Source organism: Triticum aestivum, chromosome 2D, assembly GCF_018294505.1.
Source record: "Triticum aestivum cultivar Chinese Spring chromosome 2D, IWGSC CS RefSeq v2.1, whole genome shotgun sequence".
Classification (NCBI taxonomy): Eukaryota; Viridiplantae; Streptophyta; class Magnoliopsida; order Poales; family Poaceae; genus Triticum; species Triticum aestivum.
Genome location: NC_057799.1, coordinates 656,179,958 through 656,200,037, shown reverse-complemented (window position 1 = coordinate 656,200,037; position 20,080 = coordinate 656,179,958). Strand labels below are relative to the sequence as shown.

At 45.1% G+C, this 20,080-nt stretch overlaps 1 protein-coding gene and 1 pseudogene across 1 annotated transcript; both read left to right on the top strand.

Annotated features, from left to right (window-relative positions):
• Positions 1 to 3,699: 3,699 nt before the first annotated feature.
• On the top strand, positions 3,700 to 6,494 carry LOC123055447 (ras-related protein RABC1). The gene is made up of 6 exons (XM_044479467.1): positions 3,700 to 4,017; positions 4,156 to 4,224; positions 4,857 to 4,922; positions 5,401 to 5,522; positions 5,669 to 5,797; positions 6,111 to 6,494. Exons 1-6 carry the CDS (start codon positions 3,858 to 3,860, stop codon positions 6,216 to 6,218), a joined length of 654 nt encoding a protein of 217 aa, XP_044335402.1. The 5' UTR covers positions 3,700 to 3,857; the 3' UTR covers positions 6,219 to 6,494.
• A 6,854-nt stretch (positions 6,495 to 13,348) lies between these two features.
• On the top strand, positions 13,349 to 18,902 carry LOC123055446 (putative disease resistance protein RGA3; annotated as a pseudogene).
• The last annotated feature ends 1,178 nt before the right edge of the window (positions 18,903 to 20,080 follow it).

Sequence of the window (20,080 nt, the reverse complement as noted above, 5' to 3'; positions counted from 1 at the left end):
TTGTTTGTTGACTCAGGTACTCCCTCCGTTCTAAAATAGATGACCCAACTTTATATTAACTTTGTACTAAAATTAGTACAAAGTTGAGTCATCTATTTTGGAACGGAGGGAGTAGTTAGGTAGGTACACACATGGTACCTTGGAGAAAGGGAGTTTCTTGTTTATGTACAATTTTTTAATGGCAGATAAGTACATAGGGAGTATACTATGTTTATTTATGCTAAAATAGTATAGTGTTGACATTGAGATTCCACGTATGTTTTTTTAAGTATATTTTTTTATGCAGTGCCACCCTTCGTCCCATAATATAAGACTGTTTTTGACACTAGATACGTCCCATTATGTAAGACTGTTTTTGACACTAGACGGAGGGAGTACTTTGCTAATTAACAAGTAATAAGAACTGTCCTAGCAATATAGCAGTATCTCTCCCTCCCCTCTCATCTATCTCACATTCTCCCCTTATAATTAATTAAAAAGTCGTACGGGTTTCTAAGGAGCTTAGGGCATATTTGGTTTACATAATTTTTAACTCAAAAGGAATACTAGAGAAAAGTAAAAGTATTGGGATGCCCTCTCCACTCAAGTCAAAAGGTAGAGGCCAATATAGACACAATTCTAAGAAATTTATTTAGTACCTCAATTACCGTGGAATAAATGAAATGTAGGAGGAATCCCCGCTATGGGTCGAAAAACAGAGGCGAGGGACATACAAAGGGAGGTGAAAATACTTGCTTCAATAATAAAGTAAATAAATTGATGCCTCTCTATTGATATTGAGATTCCACACATGTTCTTGTTTAGCTAGAATCTGTTGTTTATGGCAGATAATTTAGTGTTGCATAGACTATTTTATATTTTACTTAGGGCATCTCCAACGCCGACCCATAAACCGGACACGACATCCGTCCGCAGACAGGGAAGGACTAGTCCATGCACACGGATGTGGGAGCTGGCCATCCAACGTTCTTCGCATATGTCTGGTTACATTTGAAAGTGCGTTACGTCGACTAGAGGGGGGGGGGTGAATAGGCGATTTTTAAGAATTCTTCACTGAGGAATTTCAGGGTGAGGAAATTCCTGAGCGAAGAACTACTTGCAGCGGAATAAGTACTCAGGTATAAGCATAACAGAGCAACAGCATAGTCATCATGATGAAATGAAAGACAAACACAGAGTACAGAAAGCGTAAACACATGATAAGCAGGATGAAGACAAACAGACTAAAGAATTAGGATTGAGGAATTAGAGAAAGTCTTCCGTCAAAGTCTTCAAACAGTAATGATCAGGTACATCAACACATAACAGAGGAAATGAAAGGGTTGAGGAAATAGAACCAGTAGGCTTGGTGAAGACAATGATTTGGTCGACCAGTTCCAACTGCTGTGACAGTTGTACGTCTGGTTGGAGCGACTGAGTATTTAAACTCGAGGACACACAGTCCTCACCGTATTCTCCTTGAGCTAAGATCACGCAAATCTCGCCCAACAGTAGTGTGGTAAGTCTTCACAGGTGACTTCCAAACCTTCACAGACTTGGTCACTCGGCAATCCACAATTCCTCTTGGATGCTCAGACCATGGCGCCTAACCGTCTGGAGGATACACAGTCCTCAAAGGTAATAAGCGTCGGTTCCACACAGGAACAATCTCTTCAGTGATGCTCAATCACTTTGGGGTTTGTAGGTTTGGGTTTGGGATTTGGGGTTTTCCTCACTTGATGATTTTCGCTCAAAGTCCTCGGAGGATGGGATGCTCTCAAATGACAAGTGTCAGTTTCTCTCGGAGCAGCCAACCAGCTAGTGGTTGTAGGGGGCGGTTATTTATAGCCTAGGGAGCAGCCCGACATGATAAGACATAATTGCCCTTGGCTGATATGACCGTTAGGTGGTAGGATATTTTGGGATAGCTGGCGCACGGCTCAGCAACGGTCGGGTATTTGAGGTTCGAATTCCTCAAGGCTATTATGTTCCTCACTGTGTAGGCAATCCGCACTGGGCGAATTCCTAACTCCTCAGTCAGAACAAATTCCTCAGAGACCAGAAGATCTTCGTCTCTGTCACTGAAGAAATCGACTGAACTGATATGAGATTTCCAATGGCTTCACTCGAAGGATTGGGTAGGTGTAGGATTTTGAGATGAGCATCACTTGAAAATTAGTTTCCTTAGTATTACCTCGACCGCCTTTAACAGTACGGTGTTTCCTATGACTCAAGAATGAGAAAATGAAACTATGAAAACAAAAGTCTTCACGCTTCAGATTTCTCGCATGAATATCAAGTCTTCAAGGTCACATCAATTTCTTCACTTCTAAAGTCTTCAGGAGAACCAAAGTCTTTAGCCGAAGACATTCATTTTTAGGGGTCGACTTTCACTGTAAATATCAAATTCTTCATTGACTTATAGACCATGTGTACACTCACAAACACATTAGTCCCTTAATCTATAAGTCTTCAATACACCAAAATCACTAAGGGACACTAGATGCACTTACAACATTTTTGAAGAATTTTAATGAAATGAACAAATTTGATGCATATTTGAATTTTGAACGCACTGTATAATGTTCATTCATACTTGGATACTTTTTTTTTACATAAAACCCGACGGAGAAAATTGATTACATTTAGACTTATTTCAATTAGACCAAAGTCTAAACCTAGCCTAAAATGATCCTCGGCGCCCGTTACCCATCTCTAGTGGTCGTGACGGATGTCCCGGGCGGAGTGATAGGACTCCAGCAACGCCTTCTGATCTGGCACATCCATGTCCGACGTGATGGCCATACCGGCGGCGAGTTGCTCCTTCGTGTGCCGGTGCTCGTCCAGGAGGCGAAAGTTGTAGGCCTGGTCGGCCTGCGCCTGCCGGAACGCGCCATCCCGCTCCTCCAACACCATGTCCATGTAGTGAGCACGAGCCTTGCACATGGTGATGCCGGCATTTGTCGACGCAGATGGTGGCGCCGGCCGGCTCTGCCTAGGCGCGTCCTGAGCGCCGTCCTCCAGTTAGCTCGTTCGTCTGGCGCCCTGCTAGCCGACTGCAATGGCGACAATCTCCTTCTTCTGTTCGGACGAGAGGTCGTCACACAAGGCTTTAGAGCTCGAGGAGGCCATTGCGGGTGTGGTGCGGAGAGGGGATAGAGAAGGGAGGAGGGTGGATGGATGCGGATGTGTTGTCTGCCTGGGGGTTAAATAGCAGGCAGAGGGCAAACCAGGCAACGAGGTCCTTAATGGTGGCGGGCAGTCATGTGGTGCCAGATTAGGTTCCTTGGCAACGGTGTAGGTTTAATGAAGGGAGGCGGACGGATTGGCGTCGTTTTGAATTCGGACAGATGTGGCGTGCACCGGGAAGCGGTGTGCCGGCTTCAGCGAGCGGTTGCGTCCACTCTGGGTCGGCATGAATATGTCACCGACTAGCGTCGGGGCGGGAAAGGGCATGTGCGCGGGAGAGGTGTTTTTGTGGGCAAGATTAGTCAGACGCGGGCGTGGTAGCAGTCCGGTCGCCTGCAAAGGCCCGAGTTTGTCTCGGGTTTATGAGAAAAAGTGTATCCGAATTGGTCGATGCAGGACCGTGTTGGATGACTACGCACATCCGGATCGTGTCGTCCGGATGGCTTGAGGGTCGGCGTTGGAGATGCCCTCGTTACTTTGTGAGATAGTTTTTAACTCTGATGATGATGTGTCTCCCTCCCATCCACCTCGGCTCTCTCTCTTTTCCCCTTGTTTTCTCTTCACCGCACCGCAAAGCAAAGCAAACCCTCCCTCTCTTCTTTTCTCCCCGCCGACTTCTTTGTAAGTAGATCTGCGATCCGATCCAATCCGGCCGGCGATCCCGCGCGGCCGGCGGTGGGCGACCAGCCATGGACTCTTCTTCCTCGTCGACCGCGTCGTCGTCGCAGGCGCAGCCGGACTTTGATTACCTATTCAAGCTCCTCCTCATCGGCGACTCCGGCGTGGGGAAGAGCAGTCTCCTCCTCCGATTCACATCCGACTCCTTCGAGGACCTATCCCCGACCATCGGTATCTTTCTAGTTTCTTTCTTTCTCTCCTTCCTTCCTTCCTTCCATCGGTACCCATGGCTGGGCCGGAGAGGAATCAAATCGAATCGAACCTAGCCGTCTAACCCATGGAAGGGATCGATTCTTGATTGAATTGCAGGCGTCGACTTCAAGGTCAAGATGGTCAACATTGCCGGCAAGAAGCTCAAGCTCGCCGTCTGGGACACCGGTATCTTTTTCAACCAAACTCATCTAGTAGTAAAATTTCTCTTGTTCGCAAGCATAATAAGCAGGACCCTGCTTTGCGAGAGCATCTCAGATTACATACACCATTTCTGCAACTACCTATGCAAATCAGACTTCTTTCTTTCTTTCTTTCTTTCTTTCTTTCTTCCTTGGTTATTAATTAATCCTTGCCCTGCGCAGGACTGGGATTGAACATAATCAACACTCTCCCATTTGCTTAGATCCACTATGCGTCTTTTTACTTGGACTTGTATACTGCTTGTTAAAATGTCCTGTCCTGTCCTCGCTCCACAGTAAAATGATTTCATTACATTGGGGTGGACCTCAGAGTGTCATCTTGTTATCCTCTCTAGTAGATCAGGAATAATAGTTCCTAGTTCCAAGCTTTTACTGTTATGAATGATCCCAACCAATTGATTTTGATTGCCTTGTAGAATTAGTATTAAAGCCCCATTGCCGCGCTACTCCTTAACTGCCCACTGAATTTCCCCGTTATTTTTATTTCTGACTAGATTATATGTGCAATGCGACCAAGTTTTTCTTTTCTTTTTTAATCATAATCATGCCCCAGTTCCCCCTTTTGACTTCTGATGACGTCGTGTGCCTGTTGTGCAGCTGGACAGGAAAGATTCAGGACCTTGACCAGCTCGTACTACAGAGGGGCGCAAGGGATCATTATGGGTAATTCATTACTTCATCCACCGCTCTCTTTTCACAGGCACACTTCTGTTTACTCCTTTCTCCTTGCTGTATATTGGTTGGTGGAACTTGATGGCAAATTAACTGGCTAGTCTGGAGTTAAGAATAAAATATTCTGTCAATTGCCTTATGTTATATATCAACTACACAACGGCTTAAGATGGTTGTGTTTTCAGTTATAGATGATCAAGTAGACCAGCTTAACTTTTGTGAAAGAAAGAAAATTACTGCATCTATAGAGCGAGCGTCCTTTCAGGCTTGTTGGAACTTTTGAGCCTACTGTATCCTCATACAAGGGTAGAACGGTTTTTCTGGTTTTGGTTAACTTAGGAGTCATTCATAACACTGCACAGGGTCGCAAAGCCTTTTTTCTCTTACATCTGTGTGTTCCTTGTTGGGTTGTAATGAGCTTTCTAGTTTTGAGAGATGCCACTTAATGAATGCCTTGTCTGTTTTCCAGTGTACGATGTTACCCGCCGAGAAACATTCACGAATCTGTCTGACATATGGGCCAAGGAAATTGACCTGTATTCGACCAATCAAGACTGTATAAAGATGCTTGTCGGAAACAAAGTGGACAAGGTACCACTTCTGTCCACACCTGTACATTCTTATGTCAGTTATAATCTGCGCTTGGCACAAGCTACTTTATCATCTGTATTTGTGTTTGAGGCATATGCTGCATAGTTTAGGGCAGAGCTTACTGTAGATGGTGCTTGGTTTGGCAGGAAAGCGAGAGGGCCGTCACAAAGAAGGAAGGCATTGACTTTGCCAGGGAGTACGGATGTCTATTTCTGGAATGCAGCGCGAAGACCAAGGTGAACGTGGAGCAGTGCTTTGAGGAGCTCGTGCTGAAGGTATGTTATATATGTTGCGACTTTGAGCTCTCAGTTCATTCTGTGTCTGGCAATGGTTGTATGGTGAAACTGCCCCTCAGACGGTTATTTGATGCAGTGTCATGCTTGTACTGTTTATGTGTCAAGAAAAGGACCAGTATAAATTAGCTCTTGTTGGTCGGTCTTGTTACTTACACGTGGATGGAACACTCTCACAGATAGAATAGAAATACTTACTAGTGCAGATGATTCAGTATCAATTCTCTGTATTGAATGGAGTTTTTCTTTCCCATGTGTTGAAACTGACATGAATGTTGCCCGCACGATGGTGCAGATATTGGACACGCCGAGCCTGTTGGCGGATGCATCCTCTGGGGCGAAGAAGAACATCTTCAAGCAGAAGGCACCAGAGGCTGATGCTGCGGCGAGCGGCTGCTGTTGATTTCAGTCACGCTAGCTAATCCCGGACATCTATCTTTGTGGAGGATGGATGAAAACGTTTGTTGTTTGACATCTAAGCAGCTCGTTTGTGTCGTTTTCTTTTGCTTGTGTTGCTGTATATGAATCAATCAGTCAGTCAGTCAGTCAATGCTCCTCATGTTGAATCACAAAACAAAACAGAGTACCTTGGCAGCTTTCAGCTCTCTATATAATGTACGTATTATTAAGAAAAGCTCTATACATTTACTCACGAGGAATCAATCTATTTGTGCTGAAATTTAGTTTGTGCATACAGAGAGACAGACATACATCAGGTTCCTCTATTAGAGAGGGTAATCAATTTGAGTTCTATCAGTTCTGTTACATCAAGTTTGTATTCATCAATTCTATCAATTTGAACTCATGCACGCAGACATCAATTCAGAAAGAGAGCTCCAAGAAAAATATTTGTCCTCAACGTTACTTGTTGTTCCTTTAGAACATGTATATGGGCAAGCTCTGTTGCATGTTGAGAAAAGTACATGCCTGTCTCCCAAACACGTTCAGAGAACATCAATTTTGCATGTTCAGGCAAGTTCCTTTCTAAATGAAAATCGCTCTCAATTTTCCTCAGAGGATATTCCTGCATTTTGCATGTCTCAATTCTGCTTAAAGTTTACTTGTGCATTAACCAACAGTTGCTCTCAGTTTTGCTCAATTCAGCCAACTGCCATTAGGATTACATGCAACTACATTTACCAATTCTTAAGATGTAGTAACTTCATTACTTCAACACAGCAACTAACTTCATTACTTCCACCATCTCATTGCCTACACCTAATAGTGCTGCTAATTTTTTTTCTTCTTGAATGGTAATAGTGCTGCTAATAAAAACATGACCTTCTCCATCTGCTTTTCCTCGTCAATCTGCATAGCCCTTTCTTCTCAAATTCATCAGTTGGGCTCCTTCTGTGCTATGTTCATCGGTTCACAGCGATTGTCATCCCCCAATGAGTCTATTCGTCTCAGCAATGGTGATCCAGCACAGCAGGCACAATTAATTCCTTCAGAGATCAAAACTTGCACATACCCCTCTATCCAGCAGGCTATGTTCATCTGTTGGGTTGAAATAATTGAAAACCGAGGAATAATAGAGAGAACTAACCAAAACCACAGGAGGTGCATGAGAGGAAGGGGTGGGCGATAGGTCACGAGCTGCGGAGTTAGACGGGAATGCTAGCTTCCTCTCAACGAGATCTTTAGTGGAAGATCGTCTGATGATGTTGTTACCCCAAGGGGGTTACATTCCTGTCTGGTGTGAAGACAGTGGATTTGGGAGGCTATGGTGCAATTTTAGGGATGGATTGGTTTGCCATGACTTTTCACTGGGAAGTAAATTGTGAGCAATTTTTGAAGAATGGAAAATCCCACTACTGAATTACATATTCAGTCTATAGAACAAGTAGTTAAATGGCAAAGGGGCAATGATATATGGACTGTTGTTGTTTCCACTACTTTTCACTGCAACAAGTTCTCTTGACCGCATACATACTATATTATATTACTGGAGTTTGCAAATGTGTTTAATGATCCGCAGGTTCTACCTCGCGATGGATTTAGTTAGCTTGAAGGGGTTAAACGGGACAAGAGACACAGAGAGTTTATACTGGTTCGGCCCTTCGCGGTGGAGGTAACAACCTAATCCAGTGTAGGGTGGTTATTGCTTGGGCTTCGATTACCAGGGAGCGAATACGCTTGACCTAGTTCTCGATCTCTTTCTTTCCTGCCCTAACTCGCCGCCGGGTCATCCCTTTACATACACAGGTTGACGCCCGGCGGCTTACAGAGTCCCGGCCGGCTCATAGACAACGTGTCCGGCTCGGTGACTAACTACGCCTGTCTTACCATACAAGTTTATCTTCATGGCAGTTCATCCTTCTGGGCCCTAAGTCGCCTCTGGGTCTTGGGCCATCAGCAGGCTTCTTACGACCCGCCCCCTTCATGGGTTATCACTAACTGTATGACCCGGCCCCTCCTGGGCGGTTCATACCTGGTAGTTATATCCCCAACACATGGCAACTGCCCTAGCGTGCTTGTAAGCAGATGGTAACTCTCTCGTTACCCGAACATGTTTTTTTGCCATGCCTTTTTAGTGCTACATGCCAACTGCCTAGTGTTAGTAGGTGGCAACTCGTAAAGTTTTCAAATCATGGCAACTGTAGTAGCCCAGACCATACATGGCAACAACTGTAGTTGTCCAAAAATGGCATCCGACACTTGACCTGAGATGGCAACTGCAGTTCAGCAACCATGGCAACTGTAGTTAAACGTGTGGGCGTTATCTATTTGGCCCACATGTAGGCGTGTGAGAGGGACCGCGAGGCAAAATACCAGGCGTGTGGGCATTACTTGTTTTGCCCACACGTAGACGTGTGGACTGGTTCTTTAGATACCACACGAAACCTGTGGCCAGACCCCTTAGCGGCCACATGTGTAGGCGTTATCGGGACCCAAAGTAAATAGACACATTCGGCGGAGGAGACCGAGTTAGCCCAAAATAAAAACACAGACTCCTCTCATCGGCCCACCACTCGAGACAACGGCGGCGGCGGCGGAGGCGCCGTGCCCGCTCCTCGCTGCCGTCGGGAACCCCGACTCACTTGCTCCTTGCTCGGCGCCTAGCCCCTGCCGCCGACCACGATATCCGTCTCCTCCTCGTCCTCCTCCTCGTCCTTCCCCCACCTCTTACCAGACTGCAGGTCTTTCCGATTCGAGCTTTTCCGGCGACCAACCCTAGCCTGCCTGTTTTCGCCCTACTAAATCCTTTCTCTCCTTGCATTTCATCCAGTCTGGTGGTGCGGCTGCGTAGTGGAGCGCCACCATGTTCAAGCTAACGACCCCCGCCCTTGCTCAGAAGGGCTACTCTCGCTGGGCCTCGGTGTCGCCGGCGCCGGCTACACGGCCTACCGCTTCTATGACGCGCACCAGAAGAAGCTCGTCTGGTGGAGGAGGAGGAGGAGATCATCAAGAAATAGTGAGAACACAAAACACAACCAATATTTTTTCCATGCAAGTGTGTCCGTTTTCTTGCTTGTGTATGTACTATATATACTACTAGGAGAAAGCTTATAGGTAGAACAGCGTGGGGTAGAGGCGCAGCGCTACTGCTATATAGCGCAGCGCAGGTGGTGAACCGGCGCTACAGGTAACTCCATAGTAGTAGTGCTTGCCGGCCACCCCGCGCTACTGCTAAGTGGTTCCAGTCTTAGCCCACGGGGATATCCGTAGTAGTAGCGTGGCCTAGGTAACCACAACTACTGCTATGACCCGTAGTAGTAGCGCTGGTTCCTAACCCGCGTTGCTGCTAACCCAACTTTATCATCTTCTCCGTGTGGCCAACCCTTACTCTCCACTCTCTCCCCACGCCACACTGCCGTCGCCCGCCGCCACCGAAACGGATCGCCCGCTCTCCCTCATCATCCATCAAGGTATCGCCTCCCTCCCTTCCTCCTTCCACCTCCCTCTCACTCCCTCCCTCCCTCCCTCCACCTCCCTTCCTTCCTCCTTCCACCTCCCCCTCCCTCCCTCCCTCCCTCCCGCCTCCTCCCTCCCTACTTTGTCCGTCCTCCTCCTCCCTCTCCCTCCCTTCCTCCCTTCCTCCCTTCCTCGTCCGTCCTCCTCCTCCCTCAACCTCCCTCCCTCCCTCCTGGCCACCTCCCTCCCTGCCTCGTCCTCGTCCTCCCTCCATCTCCCTCCCTCCCTCTCCCTCATATCCCTCCCTGTTCCTCCCTTCACCTCCCTTTGTTTTTGAATTTTTAGTAAAAAAAATACTCCCTCCGTCCGGAAATACTCGTCGAAGGAATGGATGTACCTAGATGTATTTTAGTTCTAGATATATTCATTTTTATGCATTTCTCCGACAAGTATTTCCGTACGGAGGGAGTAGTATCAGAAATTAGTTGACTTGATCGCGTGGATGAAGGAGCTCTAGAAGATGTAGTTGGGCGCGTCAACTCGAGAGTGATGGGGACCTGGGAGTGGATGTTCAGGGTGAGGATGATCGAGGGAGGCACTGACCAGGCAGCAGCAGAGGCATAAAAAATTTGGGGTTGTTGCCGAAGGTAGAGGGGGAATGATCAAAGAGATCCATCGAGAGGCAGAAGCGTGGAAGATTGGGATCGAGGAAGTATCTGATACAATGTAGAGAGCGAGACACACAAAATTGGGGTTGAACAACACTTGTATTCATCCCATTGCTGGTATATATATATCAAGCACAAACATCCATGAGAAGCTCTAACTAACTGGTCAAGTGCTTGCTTGCATGGCGAAAGCAGGTGGGGAAGGTTCTCTAATCACAACCCAACTTGCTCAAGAAAACACAGGGTATCATTACCTTGTTGAGCTGGTTTTTGTATTCTCTTTGAAAAAATATTACTATTTCACTTCTTTTTGATTGGACATTTTAAAAAATATCCCAAAATATATTCAGAAATTTCATGTTTTTTCTACAAATATCATGAATTCAAAAATGAATTTTGAGAAAAATATGAAATCCTAAAATGTTCAAAACTTTGGAAACAAATTTTCAATTTGTTTATAAGGTTCATTACTTTTTCTAAAAAATCAAGAATTATTAAAATATTAATTTGTTTTTAAAAATATTACTTTTCTAGAAAAGTCATGAATTTGAATTATACTCATAATTTCAAAAACCTCTATGTTTTTCTTGAAAAACTAGCAAATACAAAATAAATAAAAAGGGTTAACAAAATTGGAAAATTTCCATCTAAAAATATTCATTCAAGAAAAAATGGAAAAACAAAACGGGGAAGAAAAGCAAATAAGAAAATAAATGAAACCACAAAAGGTAACTTATAAAACCGGTACAGCTAGCGAAGAAAAGAGTCTTGGGTGAAGAACCTTTTAGAATCTTCCTAAAACCGTGAAAACCATATATATATAGGCCCGTTGATTACCTCTAGGGTCAGAGCAAGCATCGCAAATGTTATTTCTCACTTATTTGAGTAGCACTTAGCGCTTTTCTCGGGGCGCTTCCTACGTCGATCGCGACCCAATAGAAAGGATGGAGGGCTTTCTTTGATCTGTTTCTTGGGACATCGGTTTTTTCTATGGTTATTATATTATTTTAACATGGGAAACCATTTTTGGTCCATTTTTTTTGTGGATTTCTGTATTTTGTATTTTTTTTCAGTCCGCCCAATTTTGTGTGTGTTGTTTCTTAATTTTTATTTTATTCTGATTTCTTTTTCTTTTTTTCTTTCTTCACCCCCTTTGGAAATTTCATGATGTTTTTTTTGGAACAAAACGAGTGAATTTTTTATATGCCGTGAATAGTTGTGTTAAAAAAATTATGCAATTTTTTAACTATTTTCATGAGTAGTTTTTTGAACATTTTCATGAACAATTTTGAAACATGTGGATATTTATAATGTACCACAAAATTTTCTTTAAAAAACAAAAATTGCACGAGCAAAATTTTATATTTTTTCAAGTCACGAACATGTGTTAAGCGTGTGAGAAAATATATGAACATACAGTATTAAAAAAAACACATGAACATACTTACTCAAAATACATGAATATTTGTAAACAAGAAACATTGAAAAAAAATAGACACCCTCAACCTACCTACCACGACTTGACTACAAAAGAGGCAACCCGCATGACTGGGGTTCCCTCTCCGCCGGTTAGTCTGACACCGGCGGGAGGAAGGAGAACCACGGGGATCTTGTCATGTGTCCGTCTAATCATCTAGGTTTTCTGAATTATGGTCTTTTATTGACTGTCCATGACTTGGGCTCCAGCGGTTGCGATGATAGCAAAGAATAAGGTTGCTCCTATGCACCCCTTAAATAATCGCTTCCACATCCAGACACCTCAATTATCATATCTCAAATCTATACAAACTCATGCAACTACGCCGATGCACATACATCATTTGACTACTCCATCACTACCACCTCCGTCCTGGTTTATTGGTCCCTTTTATAATTTGTGGTAAATTTTGACCAAATATTTAACTAACAAAAATGTTAATGCATGTCAACAAAAATTATATGGTTGGATTCGTACTTGAACATAGTTTTCAATGATATAAATATTTGGTGACATGCATAAATATTTTGTTAGTTAAATTTATGGTCAAAATGTCGCACAAAATACAATGGGAATCAATACCAGGACAGATGTAGTACTAACTAAACATGCCATCGGACTACCAAAATTTGGCATCTCTGGCTATGGTGGAGATCATCCACGCCTGCCCCTTGCCGTCCTTCTCGCGGAAGTATCGTCCAAAGACGCAGTAGGTATCGAGCCAGATCTGCTCGTCGCGGGAGCTGTCCTCGCGTTCGTCCTTCTCCTCCTTCTGTGGCAATGCGGCCATGGCACGGACCGCCCGATTCTGCTCCCGGGCGAGGGCGCGCGTGTTTCTCCACTTTCGTTTCTTCACAATGCGGGCACAGATAGCTTCCTCCTCTGTCGCCTCTGCCGCTGCCTTTATCCTCTTCGTCCCACGACGGTCCGCCCGTTCATGGTGGGACTCATAGTCTACCCGACCGGTGATGGGGAAGGAAAGGTCATCCGGCTGCCGGGACCGTGATGATCCAGCCCCTGAGGACCCAAGCGCCCGTTCAGCCGATGCTATGGAGTCACGGCGGACATATCCATTCGTTGGCCGGGCGTGTCCGTCCGGGAGCGGCGGAGTGGAATGCGGACCACCATTGCCTCCTCCAACCCGCACGGGATGACACCCCAGTCGATGGATCTGGACTGGTCGGAGTCAGATCCGCTTCCCGCCATGCCGGAGACGGCAGGAGACCGCCGGAGATGAGCTTGGGTAGCGGAGGGGAGTGAAGGAGGAGTGGAGTAAAGTGGCTAGGGTTTGATCCGACAAGCGGATGGGGAGAAATATACGTGGTGTCGGGTGGGCCAGCGTGGGCTGAGTCTACCCCATATTTGGGCTGGATATGAGGGGTGCTGGTTAGCCAAGACGTTTGAGGGCCGTTGCGTTCGTGTGGATCGAAATTTCCCGACCGGACAATGACCACCGGGGTGTATGAGATGAGTTTGAGAGGTGGGCTGTGGATGCTCTTATTTTGTCTCTCCAATAATGTAAGCTGCAGGGATAGAGACCAGTCATTGAATCGCAATGAAGACCGCTCGCTGCCTTGCACAGTAGCAATCAATCCCCAGATCTGCTCGTCCAGCTTGCAGCAGCAGCGCTCCTCTCCCCGCCGGCCGCCGTCAGCGTTCCTCCACCACCCACCGTACCAGCCGTTCGTCTCCAGCCGCCACTTAGACCTCTGGGATCCCCTCTCCGCTCTCGCTCTCCCGTCCATCCACAAGGGGATCGATCTATATATTCTAGGCTTCAGCTGCAAACAACCGACAAAGAGAATAGATAGATAGATCCCACTGCCTTCTTGAATCCTCGCGCTGCAACTGCAAGGTGATAATCCGTCCGTCCACTGCTTTCTTTCTTTCTTTATTTACTGTCTTGTTAACTTTTAGCTACCTGCTGCTTGAATTGCATTGCATTGCATTGTGTGTCAAGTGATTAATCAGCGTGCGTGCTTGCTGAATATGGTCTTCACTGTCTAGGATTTCTGCTGTGTTTTACTTTTACTTGTAATAATAATACTGTTCAAGTAGCTATATAGCCACTGGGATCTGAAGCGATGCTGTACACCCATCACAGTTTTGCTTTCAAACTAGTTTCCCAAAGGCATTTCCAAGCAGCTGACGCGAGGCATTTTGTATGCATCTATTCAGATACATTACAGTCTGTTATGTTTCTCTCCGCTTGAATTTCTCTGTTACCTACATCAAGTCTTATATACATTTTGTTTCGATTCTAATCTAGTGAAAATTGCTTACTCTCAAACAGTCACCGGTACAGATCTGTAGAGAGAGTCGTTGAAGCCTTTGCAGTTTGCACTAATTAAACGTACATACTCCTTAATTAAGGGACGTCGCCGTCTGCCAGATCCCCTCCAGCTCTGTCTGTCTGTATGTATGTATTGGGGACTCCGATTATCGAGTCCGGTACGAGCTGTATCGGTGGGGGGTTCAGCTAGATAGATGGAAAGAAGCGAGATAGACCCCCTTCCTCCTCTAACTGCAACAACTGCAAGCCGAGGTGATTGTGATCATCGATCGGCAAAACATGCTTATTTGCAAACATATTTCTACTTTCGTTGGAATGGATGATTCTTTTTGTGTCGTTAACTTTAAGCTACATCCATCGGTCCATCTCTACCTGCTACCTGCACTGTATACACATTATGCTTAACTGGTTGGTGTGGTGTGGTGTACGCATGCAGGAAGGAAGCCATGGCGGCTGTCCTTGATGCTTTGGCAGTCCGTGTGATGAACACCATCATGGACATGGGACAAGAGAAGATCAGCATGTTGCTGGGCGTCTCCCACGAGATCAAGAAGCTGGAGGCCAACGTGGAACCCCTCCGGAACATCCTCACCGACGCCGAGAGGAGGCGCATCACCGACAAGAGTGTGCAGGCATGGGTGACCAAGCTCAAGAGTGCCATGCATGTACGAGGCCACTGACATCCTTGATCTCTGCCAGCTCGAGGCCATGGACCAACAGGAACAGGACAAGCAACACTCCAGGGGCTTATGCCTCCGGCTCCGGGAGAAGCTGCCATTTCTAGGGTGCCTGGGGGAAAAGCTGCAGGATGTCCTCCAGCCCTTTCTCTTTTGCGTGCAGAACCCTGGGTTTGCCAACGAGGTAGGCAGCCGCATCAAGAATCTCAACGAGGAGCTGGCCACCATCCGCCAGGGTGTCGATGGCTTCAACTTCCACATTGACCTTGGCTCCTACGAGGAAAGGCGGAGGCCGCTGACCAGTTCGGCCTCCTACCCCAGGCGTGAGAACGCACAGTTCGTCCAGTCAAATCTCGTGGGGGATCAGATCAAGAGGAATACAGAGGAAACTGGTGCAGAAGCTAATCTCAACCGACCACCGCGACCACGGTAGCAGCAGCACCGTCAAGGTGGTGGCCATCGTTGGCCAGGGCGGCATAGGCAAGAGCACCCTCGCCAAGAAGGTCTTGGCAAGCGAGGCCATCAAGGAGGAGTTCAAAACCAAGATATGGCTGAGCGTCACTCAGCAGTTCACCAAGGTGGACCTGCTCAGGGCCGCCATCTCCCAAGCCGGGGGGGAGCACAGTGAGACCAAGGATGAGACCATACTTGTGCAAGACCTCACCGATGCTCTATCAAAAAAGAAGTTTGTGTTGGTCATGGATGACGTGTGGAACCAAGAAGCATGGGAAAACGTGCTTCGCACCCCCATTCTTAATGCCGCCGATGCACAACCAGGAAGCCGAGTCTTGGTTACCTCAAGAAAGATTGATGTCGTTCGGAGCATGGGAGCTTCCATCCTGCGTGTCGGCACACTAAACGATGAAGATGCTTGGTGCTTGCTAAAGAAACAGCTACCACAACCACGGGTCAGTAACTCATCTGTTTTACAAACAAGTACAATATTTTGGACATCAATTTAGTGAAACCTTATCTAGCAGTACCTGTTGCACTTGCACATGTGGGGTTGGGTGTATGATCATCCTATGTGTACGTTTGTACATCAATTTTATTGGTTTCTTACAGTTTTATTTGACCGCTGCTTTTGATATGTATAGGTTAATGGAAAATTGTATTAATATTATTCATGGCAAATTAAATGTGAACATTTTCATATGGCAAATTGTATGGTATACGATACAATGTGCTAGTTGCTGCATGTATCCGTGTTTTTTAGTTACGGACGAACATAAAGTCCTACCTTGGCAAGAAAATGAGAACTTTGATATGTGAGTATATGAGTCCATAATTGGTCAAATCACATTTTAATTGAAAAGATAGAGAACTGTGCATAAATCTTTAATATTAAAATTTTAGTTTAGATAGGAAAATGTTTAGTTAGTAGTAGAAATTTGAGTTCTTGCAAAGTTCTGTATTTTCCAAGTTGGAAATCTATGTTTCAAGTCTTAGTTTTGAATTTATATATAACTAAACTTTGTAAATTTTGGAATTTCTGATTCTGATTATGTATACAAATCTGTTGTATTTTTCATAATTACGGACACCACACAATTTTGAAATTTTCTATGCAACATTATTTCTTTAGAAGTACTACACATGCTGTTCTGAACAAAGATATTTTTCTTCTTTTCTATTCAAAAAGATATTTTTCTTCCTAATTTCAGGAGCAAAACTGTAGTTCATACATCAATACTTAGTCTCTGATGATCTTTTGGGTTAGTGTTGCCTAGTGTTAGAATACTATCTATTTGGATATATAGTTGTGTGTCATAAGAAAATAAATGCAAACTCATGTATATACCAAGATGTACAAGTGCAAGTATGGATATTACCGTTACTAAGTTGTCATGCGTTGTTGGCAGGTTGGTGTTGGAAGTGATTTTGATGAGCTGAAAGATATAGGGATGAAGATTGTAAAAAAATGTGATGGGTTACCACTTGCTATTAAAGTTATGGGTGGACTCTTAAGCAGAAGAGATCCAATGGAACGTGATTGGGAGATTGTTTTGCACAAGAATCTTGGATGGAATGAAGAAGATGGGTCAAGAGAGGAACTGAATTACTCAGTAGGCTTGAGCTACGATGATTTATCTCCAGAGTTGAAGCAATGCTTTCTCTACTACTCACTTTTGCCAAAGGGTCCAGGTGTTGAAAAGGATACAGTTATTAGCATGTGGATTAGTGAAGGGTTTGTTCAACATGATGGGAGGTTGGAGTCAGGTGAATTTGGTCTTGAAGAAATAGGGGCTGAGTATCATCGGGAGTTAGTCGCTAGGAATCTCTTGGAGCTCAATGATCCAGCTAAGAGCATATGGGAATACACCTTGCATGATGTTGTCCGCTCGTTTGCTCAATTTATGTCTAAAGAAGAAGCTTTCGTGGTTCACAAGGATCAAGCTGACGTTGGAAATCTGGTTCCGGAAAACAAAAAAATTTGCCGTCTGGCAATAAAGTTAACTCATTCAGAACTAGAGTTGAGCATCCTAGAGAAGCAAGAAACATTGAGGACATTATTGATATATTGTGAGATTAAACCTGGTGGTTCCTTGACAAATTTTGCTAGTCTACGAGTATTGGATATAAGGTCAAAGAAATCTGATTGGTTAGTGGACTCTGTGTGTGAGCTGAGACACCTAAGGTTCTTGACATTCTCCAATACAAACATATCAAGCCTTCCAGATGACATCCATAAGATGAGGTTCCTTCAACACATTCAGCTCTGGGGATGTACAAAGTTGGAAAAGCTTCCTAACAGCATCACAAAACTAGCATGTTTAAGATATCTTGACTTGTATGGGTCTAATGTAGATGTTATACCAAGAGGGTTTGGTGGTTTAACAGATCTGAGATCCCTTGGTGGGTTTCCAGTAAAGATGGATGGGGAGTGGTGCAGTTTAGAAGAGTTGGAGGCTCTTTCACATCTTAGAAAACTTGCAGTCGAAAGTCTAGAAAATGTGCCTGGTAGTTCAGTTGCTAAAAGGGCCCAGATTAGCAACAAGAAGAATCTAGAATATTTGGAGTTAAATTGCTACAAGGATGAGACAGATGAAGTGCACCAAATTGGGGTGGAGCAACAAGAGAGAATAGAGGCTGTATTTGATGAGCTCTGCCCTCCACCTGCTAGACTGGAGACACTAGGAATAAGAAGTTATTTTGGTCGTCGACTACCAAATTGGTTGCAGTCCCCAGCAGCAACAACCTTTAAGAGCTTGAAGCATATTGGCCTAGTGCACATAACCCACTGCACCCGACTACCCGATGGTTTGTGCAGGATCCTTGGTTTGGAAATACTGAGGATTGAGCATGCTCCAGCCATCGAGCATGTGGGGCCTGACTTCCAGACCCATGATGAAGCAAGGGGAGAAGGAGGTGTCGCATTCCCAAGTCTGAGAGAATTGGTGTTGAGTGGGCTGTCCGGATGGAAGGAGTGGGAGTGGGAGGCGGAGCAGAGCAAAGTCATAGCCATGCCAGCTTTGGAGCATCTCGTACTCGTGGACTGCAAGCTGACACACCTTCCCCAAGGACTTGCTAGTGATTACAGGTATAATCTGAGAACCGTTGCGCTAGAGAAGCTCACGCTCCTAGAATATGTGGAGAATTTCCCTTGGGTTGTGGAGCTCAGAGTGTACCGCTGCCCTGAGCTGAAGAGGATCAGCGGCCTCACCAAGTTGTGGATGGTCGATATATATGATTGCCCAAAGTTGAAGCTGCTGGAGGGTGTCCCGGCTCTGGACAGCATGGAGTGGAATTGTAAACACTGGGTGGTTGCTTTGCTGGACCAGATGCGAGGTGCACACCCAAGGGACATCAAGCCAAGGACGAAGTGCCGCCTGAGCTCCCGGAAGACCTTGTTGTAACCAGGTGATAGCTTTGGAGTCAGTGATGAGATGAAGAATTTCGCCCGTAATAAGAGAGGTGCCCACCCATATGTATGTCCTTTTCCCTGTACTCTTTGTACTCTTTGCTCACCTGGAGCATTATACTACTTCATGCTGTGATGAGACAAGTAATATGTAGTATGTACCTATCTGTATTTCTCGTTTTGAGCACACGAGTACATCAATATTGCTGCTCACCTGGAAATTGAATGGATCAGTATATTTGTTTATTCAGTTGATCAGGCTTGGTTCTGAAGTTGTTGTGGATGCTTATCAGCAGGTTCCTTGAGCTCCTAAAAAGGGCAACAAGTTATTTGGCTGGTTGTTAATGAAGCCAAGTTTTTGTCTGATATTTTCGCTGATTGAAGAAACAAATCTAAGGACATGTTGAATTTGCTTGGAACCATTCATTCATTTGGGTTCTGCTGCATGTTGTGACCAGCCGGTTGACATCTTGACCGTGCCGCGATCGATCAGTTTGAGTAATTTCAGGCAAAGAGTGTAGCATTGCTCTGAACAATTTCGCCTGAGTAAGAATGTAGTGTGTCCCCTCCCATGTACGCACATTTGTACATTTATTCCTTGCTGTTTGAGCACACGAGAGTGTAGTATTGCTGCTCACCTGGAATGGTCTTCACTACATATACCTAGTGTATGTTGTCAGCATGCCTAGTGTATGTTGATGCTCTGATGCTTGTCAGCATGCCTAGTGTATGTTGTCGGTCTTCCTCTGCTCCCTGTTCCTTGTTAAGTTTTGTTATTTTTAATTCAAGAAAGGAGATTTTTTTTAAAGGACGTGAAACTAGTAAATAAATGGAGACAATTTAGAAACTGAATGACAACAAAGTCAGCTCAGCTTCAGGTTCTGAAACTGAATGCATATGGGCTTCGTTACTATTGTCCCTAGCAGTTCGTTTTTTAGAGTTTCAGTCCACAGCAGAGCAAAGAAGCGGCAAATCAGTCGAGCAATACGGGCCCTTTGTGTGTTTTTTCTGAAGAAACAAAAGCATCACATCGGATCTCAGCAAGCTCCTTTTGGGCGCATGGATAGATCATAGGTGTATTCTTCTTCCTTGTGCAAATAAACATGGAGCCAAATTGTAGTGTAGTTATGACTGAAATTTGAATGACACACGCAGTCAGGCAAGTTTCAGGTTCTCAAACTGAAACTGATTGCTCTTCTTTCTGCTGCTGATTTGTTCAGTTTCAGTTTCAGTTTGGTAACTATGGTTGTAACCGTAGTATGTGAGATGCGAGGCGAGATTACTTCAGGTCTTCTTCGACCTCCAACCTCCATTAAACTTCTATCTAATCTTCTCTCTCTGATCTACACAACGGTGCTTCGATTCGAGATAAGCTCTACACGAAAAAGATGCACCTCGATGCTACGATTCCATTCAGGCGATGGGTTCGTAGT

Bases quoted from the DNA above. Each gene is read 5' to 3' on its own strand.
- LOC123055447 (XM_044479467.1), top strand. From the start codon at position 3,858: ATGGACTCTTCTTCCTCGTCGACCGCGTCGTCGTCGCAGGCGCAGCCG. The intron at 4,923-5,400 runs GTAATTCATTAC...TCTGTTTTCCAG, and splicing joins GGCGCAAGGGATCATTATGG to TGTACGATGTTACCCGCCGA. The intron at 5,798-6,110 runs GTATGTTATATA...ACGATGGTGCAG, and splicing joins TTGAGGAGCTCGTGCTGAAG to ATATTGGACACGCCGAGCCT.